We start from the raw sequence: 8,072 nt of genomic DNA, 5'->3' as shown, positions 1-8,072 counted from the left end.
ATTATTTTTTAAAAAGTAACAATGTGACACCCTCGGAGGTATAACACAGTGGTATGACTTCACATCCATTCATAGGTAAACAACCCCAGCAGAAACAAAGAACGGTTTTTCCCCCAGCTACCTGAAACGCCAAAATGGTGGCCTCTCTTGGATTGGTATTAAAATGCTTTTCTCTATATGGGTTCAGAGGGCGACACTTTGTTCTGTACATTTTAAAATAGCATATATTATAGTCTCAGTGTTGCAAACCTGCTACCACCCCTCCATGTGCTGATTTTTAGGGGGAGGGTTGTTTGTTTGGGGGGGGGGTAGAATACAGAAGATTGGAAATGCATATTTAGCAACTTTCTGCCTTCCCCGCAACTCATGGAATCACGGTCAACAACACACCCGAGAATCTCCCTCCTCCAGCTGACTATGTTGCAATAAAAAAAGGACAGGGTTCGCTACTAGATTTCCAAACTCGAGAGCCATTATTGATCAGCGTCTCTGAGAGATGGGCCCATTGACTCTTATCTGCCAATTAAGCCCTGTCAGGAGTTGCAGCGGTTTGTTTAGGAGCTGGTGAGCTTGGCTGCATCGTTTCCTCGTTTTCCCCCTTTGGCAAGCCAGTCTTTCCCCTTTTTAAAAAAAGGATAAAAGGGCCACAATTTCATTTTCAACGTGAGTGTGACTTTTTTAAATTGCATTTTTCAAAATGCAAAACAGTAAGAAGGGGGGGGGAGGGGAACACCAACAGCTCTTCGGCATCTCTGTTTCGAGGATGGGGGGGACATCTGAGAAAGCCTAATTTTTGAAACACTTTGGAAAGGGAGAGACTGTTTATTTGGGTGAACTGGGCGGAAAACGTCTTTTGCTGGTGGGGGGAATCCAATTTAATGACAGATTTGGGCGTTCTTATTGCCCAACGTGGGCACAGAATCCAGGAGTTAAGGCTGGTTCACGGGGGTGGGGGGTAGGAGGCCGAGAGGAAAAGTCCAGGCTCCACAGATTTACTCTGAAGAGTGTTTTACGGTTTTGCAGACTTCCTAACAGTGGGGATTTCCTCAGCCTGGGTTTGTTTCCCCCGATGAAATTTGTGCCCTAGAAGGTATTGCGAGGGGGGGGGGGGGCTCCTGATGAGTTTACGAAGGGGCCTGGCGGACAGTTAATTTATAGAAGTGAGCTTGATTTTTTTGTCAGATTTCAGAAGCTTCCCAAAAGCGGCTCAGGAAATATTAATTTGCGAACTTTACAAAGAAGAACGGCTCCTGGGCTTTGAGGCTTCTGTTTAATGGCCCCGAACTCTCTCTTAACGCGGTCGTAAAAATGGTTTCAGCCAATGGTCACTCCAGAGTTAGGAAAGTACAGGCTGGAACAGAGCTGGCGTCTCCCCAGTACATGCATCACACACACACACACACACACACACAAACACACACAAGCAAGATATGTGGACAAATTCTCCAGCATTTAAGTAGTAGCAACTGGGGGGGGGGCATGAGATAGATACTACTACCCCTCTTCGCCCATCCCAGCATATCCTGTGCGCCCCCCCCTCCTATTCCTTCGCCAAGACGTTTCCTGTGGACACAGCTTCGAGGGACGCCTTCCAGTGATCTGCAGAAGGGAATATCCCCCCCCCCCAGGCCTACAGAAAGAAAGGAAAGAGAATCGTGTTCCTGAGATCTTTTATTTTTTCTTTCTTTCAAGGCAACTACATATGTATATACACACACAGAGAGAGAAAAGGAACAGCCACAACGCACCTCGGGAAATCAATGGACTCTCCAGATTGTTTTCATCACTTTTTTTAAAACGGGGGTGGGGTGGGTTTTTGGCCCCATCATATCATTTCCCCCCCCCTCCCTCCCTGCACGACAGTCACATAACTGGAATAGTTGAGGTGAAGGGTGGGTGGTTGGGTGGGTGGGGTCCCCCCCCCTTAGCGTTGCTGCGCCCCTTATAGGGCCATCTAAAAATACACCCCCCCCTCTAAACACAGTCATTGATCCGGGTTTGCCTCTCTTTTTTACCTATTACCTGTTGAAGTAACCTAAATTGACCTCGCCGGCGCATGTATTTGCTCAGATAAGTGAAGAGGCTCCGTTGCATAGGGAGGGGGGGGGAAGAGAGAAGAGCACCTAAGGGTATTACTGCGCACCTTTCATAACCCTGTTTCATTCAGCAGCTACGAGGGTGTGTGTGTGCGTGTCCCCCCCCCCTTTCCCTCCTTCTGAAGGGCTGCTTCTCTCACCTCCCCGTCACCCCCTCGAACCCCCCGATTTTTCCCCTTGTCATTTTCTTCCCTTAGCCTGTCTTGCTGGGCTGGATTGATGAATCCAGATCGCGTGTGTGTGTGTGAGTGAGAGAGAGCGAGCGAGAGAGAGAGAGAGCCTCACCACCGGGATTTTGAGGAATTTGCCTGTGGTGTTAAAGGGAAGGGAACAAGTAAGAGAAACTGAGAGAGAGCTCTACCTATCGACGGATATAAGAGAAGTCAAGAGCATTAGGCATAAGCAGCCATACCCACTCAGCCACTATGAAACGTCTTTGAGAGAGCGCGCATTAAAAAAAAACAAAAAACCACAATCAGCCACTAACCAGGACTTTCCAGAGTCCAGGGAGAGGGGAGAGCGAGAGTCCTTAGCACTGATCTCTTAGAGCATTAAAGACTTTTTTTTTTAAAAGCGCTTGGCTTCTTCTCCTCCTTTTCATGCGAAAGCCATGAGTTCCTACTTTGTAAATCCTCTTTTCTCCAAGTACAAAGGCGGCGAGTCCCTGGAACCAACTTACTACGACTGCAGATTTCCACAAAGTGTGAGCAGAAGCCATGCTCTCGTGTACGGTCCGGGCACCACGGCTCCCAGCTTCCAACACCCGTCACACCACGTCCAAGAGTTCTTCCACCACGGAACGTCCAGCATTTCGAACTCGGGATACCAGCAAAACCCTTGCGCTCTGGCGTGCCACGGCGACGCTTCCAAATTCTATGGATACGAAGCCCTACCAAGGCAATCGCTTTATGGTGCCCAGCAAGAGGCGGCCGTGGTACAATATCCTGACTGTAAATCCTCTTCCAACAGTAACTCTAGCGAGGGACAAGGGCATTTAAATCAAAATTCTTCGCCCAGCCTCATGTTCCCATGGATGAGACCTCACGGTTAGGATCTTTCTTCTTCTTTTTGTTCTTCCTTCTTCCTGAAATGTGTTTGGGTTTTTGTTTTGTTTGTTTTATAAAATTATTTAAGTAGAGAGAGGAAGGAAGGGGTGTGGGGAGTGGTGGTGGGGATATATTTGTGTTTGGGAGAGACAGAGAAAGGCAGAGGGAAGGTTCGATTGTGATAATGTTTCTGCTTCCTGTTGCGGGGGGGGGGGATCCTTTTAAAAAGTAAACAAGGGTGCAGTTGGCTTAGGAAAGCCAGGAAGGTGATTTCTGGGTTTAAATCACAATAAAGTAAAACTTTTTTTTAATGGCTTGCCTCGAGGAGAGCAATAAGATACAGCTCCCACGAGGTTATTAGCATGTTCATAATACGCTGCCTTCCCCCCCCCCACCTCCAAAATGTCATACAGCTTTTCTTAACGGCTTGACGTCTTGAGCTTAAAAGGTGAGAGGATTTGGGGAAGGGGGGGGCTCGTATGCTTTGCTAAAGACCATTTAGGATATTTTGAGAGATCCTCGAAATTAAAAGTTTAAACTTGAAAGGGCAACTTGGTGGGGTGTTTTTGTTTTTATTTTATTTTATTTTAAAAAAAGGAAAAGAGGGAAAAAACCCTAGGCTGTTCTGCACCAGGAAGAAAATAAAAAATAGTCATAGCACTAATATACATAACTTATCAATAATATGCCATTGATTGACCTCAGCTTTGCTTAAGGCAGCTTTTCGAAAGCAATAATACTTGCCCAGAACAACTTTCACTGCCTTTATTCAGAAGGTTTGTTTATTCACATGAAGGGTAGGTAGTTTTAAGTGGGGAATTAGCCTTCTTTGGAACCCAGCTCCTTCTTTAGAGAACAACTATCCTGTAAACAAGGCAAGGATGTGGCCCAGGAAAGCTTCAAATAAGAGACAGGAGGAGAAGTAAAAAGGTTTAAAAGTTGCTTTTGTAAGCCAGACACTTCCCCAATAGGAAAACTGATATGGTAGGATTTATGTAGGGTGTTACTGGAGTATGTATATATGCATATGTGCGTGTATACACCTACCCACATACACCATATACACGCCGAAGTATGTGTGTACATATTCATATGCACAGAGATGCAGATATCATGGTATGTTAATTATATAGAATAAAATCACATTTTGGGGGGATTTGGGGTACCTTCTCCATGTTTACATGCAGGGCTTCCTACAGCCATACGTGTGGATGCATCAAAAGGCACCTTCCTTCCGAAGGCAAAAGCCAACTCTGTATTTTTTAAAAAAAATTAGTGGCAGAGAAAATCTCTATCTTGAGGGCTACCGACCCAGACTGAGAAGCGAGGGGGCTATATTTCAAAGACTGAGATTTGCATCAGGAGGTTAAAAAGTAAATGTTGCGAGGAGGGGGTGGGTGGGGTGGGGGGGCTGAACGGAAGGATGGCTGCTCTGGCGCTATGTTGTCTAAAGGGAATGGTTTCTTTTATTGGACTGTTGGAATGCTACGAAGGTTGTGGGGCTGGAGGGGGGGGACGGACCGAGGGAGAAAGTGGTCCGTTATCTTCGGTGGGGAGAAGACAGAATCAAAGCAAAGGGCGAAAGAGAGCCTAACACGTTCTTCTTTTTGTTGTTGTTGTTGCTTGCTGCTGCTGCTGCTGCTGTCCCCCAGCTCCCGGAAGGCGCAGTGGCAGGCAGACTTACAGCCGGTACCAAACCCTGGAGCTCGAGAAAGAGTTCCTCTTCAACCCCTATTTAACACGGAAGCGGCGCATCGAGGTCTCGCATGCCCTGGGACTGACAGAGAGGCAGGTCAAGATCTGGTTCCAGAACAGGAGGATGAAATGGAAGAAAGAAAACAACAAGGATAAACTCCCCGGGGCCAGGGAAGAGGAGAAAGCGGAAGAGGAAGGCAACGAGGAAGAGGAGAAAGAAGAAGAGGAGAAAGAAGAAAGCAAGGACTGATCCCCCTCTCAGCTCCTTGAAGTCCTCGTTTTATGGCAGATGATAAATCGAGATGTTTACGACGGTCATTCGCTTTTATAGAGTATAGAATGGAGAGACTCACACACAACAGTAACTACCTGTCAAACAGTTGTAGAACCCCTTTTTTATTGTCATCGAACTTCCCCTAGGTTTTTTTCTTCCATCCTCCTATAGCAGCAATCCCCCCCCCTTTTTTTGGCTTTCAATAAAATAAATATAGAGCTGGGTTTGACAGCAGCCCAGTCCGAACTGAGCATTACCTATTTGCAAAGAACTGGACCTTCCGATCGTCACCACCAGCAATGACCCCACCCCTTCTCCGCTCCTGGCTCTATTCTAACTCTAAACCACAAATGCTCTGATGTATTTGTTTGGAAGTGGGGGTGATGCCTGTTTCTTCTCGACCTTGTTTGCTCCCCAAGTTTAATCATGTCAAGTGGGGGCCTGGAGGGAGGGTAAGAATGAATCATAATACTTTATGCTTAGTCTTAAAAACAAAAAAACCCTATCTACCTATATATTCTTCCACATTAAGGTCCTTTGATTATTTCTTTTTTTCTTTTTTAAAAAACTTTTAGCTCTCTGTACCTACTGAAGGACAATTTGGGGGCTGGGGGGCTGGGGGGGAGAAGGAGGCTTGACATGTGCCTGAAGACAGACCCACATGCTTACTAGTTATCTATGAATATATCTGTACATACAGTCTACCTATTCTATTGCCCTGTTATCTGCTAGGCAAAAGCTGCGACCCTATTGCATCTTCACCTGGAAGGAAATCCCACCCCAATCAGGGGAAAGGGGGGGGGGCTTACTTCTGAGTAAACCTGCATAGGAGAGCTGCGACGAACGTGGACCCATGGAACGATTTCCTATGGGTGTTGTTTACTTATAGGACTTGGTGTGAGCGCTCGAAATTCTTAACATACTACCTAATGGGAAACCTGCAATAATACTCTGTTAGCAACAAAGTGGGGGCTTACACAGACGGGAGGGAAAAAATAAACTTCGTGGAAATCATTTTTTAAAAAACGAGAGGAGTGTAATGCCCCAATGCAAGCTACTAAGTAGCAGAAAATAATAAGAATAATAAGTAATAATAAAAAATACAAAAAAAGGAACCACCCCACATTGTAATGTATCTTATCACTACCTATAGAAGGAGTCATGCTTTGAAAGTATTTGTAACGCGGTTTTGTTGTCGTATGTTGCTGCTTATTTTTTTTCTTGGAAAAAGAGAGGTAAATTTAATTCCCAACAACTGAAACTGCCTAGATATGAACGCACAGTATTGTATTATTTTATTGTGCTTATAATGTAGTTTAGGACTTCAATTGCACTGAATGTATAGTTATCTATTTGTCTTGACTTATCTGTTAATGCAACATGCTCGAATTACAAAAAAAAAAAGGAAAAAAAGTCATTTGTTTTATGTACACCATAGTTCTCTGCGTGTTCCAAACTCTGAATGTAGCAATTTCTGTCAGAAAAGCCCAATTCTGGCAACCGTGGATTTGTATTGTATAAGTGAGACATTACGTAAATAAACAATAAAAAGAAGCCCAAAAGAATCGAGTTGGGTTGTTTTTTGATAGCCGGACAATTCCTGGGAACCACCAACTCCACTAGTAGAGAACAATTCAAACGTTCACGTTACAGGAGTATTCAAAACCGTTAAAAACCAGGTGTGATTTTAACACATACACGGGGATGAAGATCATGAACTGAGTGAATTGGGAACCTAGATACGTGGAAATCAGTGGGATATGAGACGTCTTCAGGTTTGGCATCTGGATAGCAACTGAGTAAACAAAGAGGAGAGGGGAAATCAAGATCATTCCTTACCTATCCACGGCTAGTGTTATTGGTCCATAAGAGGAGATCTTTATGTAAGGCAGGCAATGCAAGGACCTACGCAGGGCTCTGGGATGGAATTATTCCCTCCTAAGGGTTCACCGGTTACTCACCCACCCATCCCGTATTCTGCTGATACCCTCCAAATTACTATCAAGTCTTTACCACTAGCCTTCAGTAGCTGTGGCATAGGTAGATGCGTCTTCTTTCTCAACCCCCCCCCCCCCACACACACACACCTCACCTCCTCTGGCATGAAACAAAAATCAGCATGCTTAAAATACATGTCTTCCTAGCTATGGCATTCAAAAGGATGGCTGGATCCGCAGGCAATATCTGATATTTCACAAGGTGCCTCTTGGTGTACCTATGCGAAGGTGGTGGAAATGGCTCGAAAGGAATCATCCCTTTGCAGGTCTCCCTTATAATGCAGATGGGGCATTATGGGAGGAAGGAAAATGTTATTTTGCACGCAGAAGTCTCTGCAGAAGCCATAGTTGGGCTGCACTAGAACACTGAGCCGTGAACTGAAGGAACAGTATTATTTTTCCACTAGGTGATTGTCCACAGGCAAACGTACATGCTTCAGGTCAAAATGCTATTTTGTGTGCCTTTTATATGTGCTTCTGAAAGTGGGTGTTGGGGGGGGGGGGAGGTATTCTCCTATCTAGCATGCTGAGAAATGGACTGCATCCCACATCGGCATTTGGTATGGAAATTGACAGGTTGTTTACAGTGATACCCCAGATAAGACCTATCAGAATTCCTAAAACACATTCTGGCTTAGTAAACTGAATCTGGACAGGAGTCTGGGGGTGCTGGGAACATTCCTGATCTCCAAATGGCAATTCTGAAGTTCTTAAACCTATAAATGAGAGGTATGTATGTACGTGTGAAAGAGAGAGACGCACAGACAGCTCGAGGGAGAGAGAAGCTCTGAAGATTACAGGAGGAAACTATAGGGTGGGTGGATTATGGGGTCCATATTTCCGTTGGGCGTGTCCACGTGCCTCTGTACACTCCTGTGTCCATTCACACATGTGTATACAACTCCATGCGTGTGTGCGTGGGCGGGTGTGTACACCTATGCATTTCAGGGCCTTAAAATATTCC

The 8,072-nt window shown here is 45.3% G+C and overlaps 1 protein-coding gene across 1 annotated transcript; it reads left to right on the top strand.

Annotated features, from left to right (window-relative positions):
• Nucleotides 1–2,302: 2,302 nt before the first annotated feature.
• HOXC8 (homeobox C8) lies at nt 2,303–6,381 on the top strand. The gene is made up of 2 exons (XM_015413500.1): nt 2,303–3,142; nt 4,795–6,381. The coding sequence occupies exons 1-2, from the start codon at nt 2,707–2,709 to the stop codon at nt 5,085–5,087; spliced, it is 729 nt and encodes a 242-aa protein (XP_015268986.1). The 5' UTR covers nt 2,303–2,706; the 3' UTR covers nt 5,088–6,381.
• The last annotated feature ends 1,691 nt before the right edge of the window (nt 6,382–8,072 follow it).

This window comes from Gekko japonicus, unplaced genomic scaffold (assembly GCF_001447785.1).
Source record: "Gekko japonicus isolate JY-2015 unplaced genomic scaffold, Gekko_japonicus_V1.1 scaffold218, whole genome shotgun sequence".
Lineage (NCBI taxonomy): Eukaryota > Metazoa > Chordata > Lepidosauria > Squamata > Gekkonidae > Gekko > Gekko japonicus.
The sequence above is the reverse complement of the archived record's forward strand: the minus strand, read 5'-3'. Positions and strand labels throughout refer to the sequence as shown.

Excerpts from the sequence above, each read along its gene's own strand:
- HOXC8 (XM_015413500.1), top strand. The coding sequence starts at position 2,707 with ATGAGTTCCTACTTTGTAAATCCTCTTTTCTCCAAGTACAAAGGCGGC. Across the intron at positions 3,143-4,794 it reads CCCATGGATGAGACCTCACG|CTCCCGGAAGGCGCAGTGGC; the intron begins GTTAGGATCTTT and ends GCTGTCCCCCAG.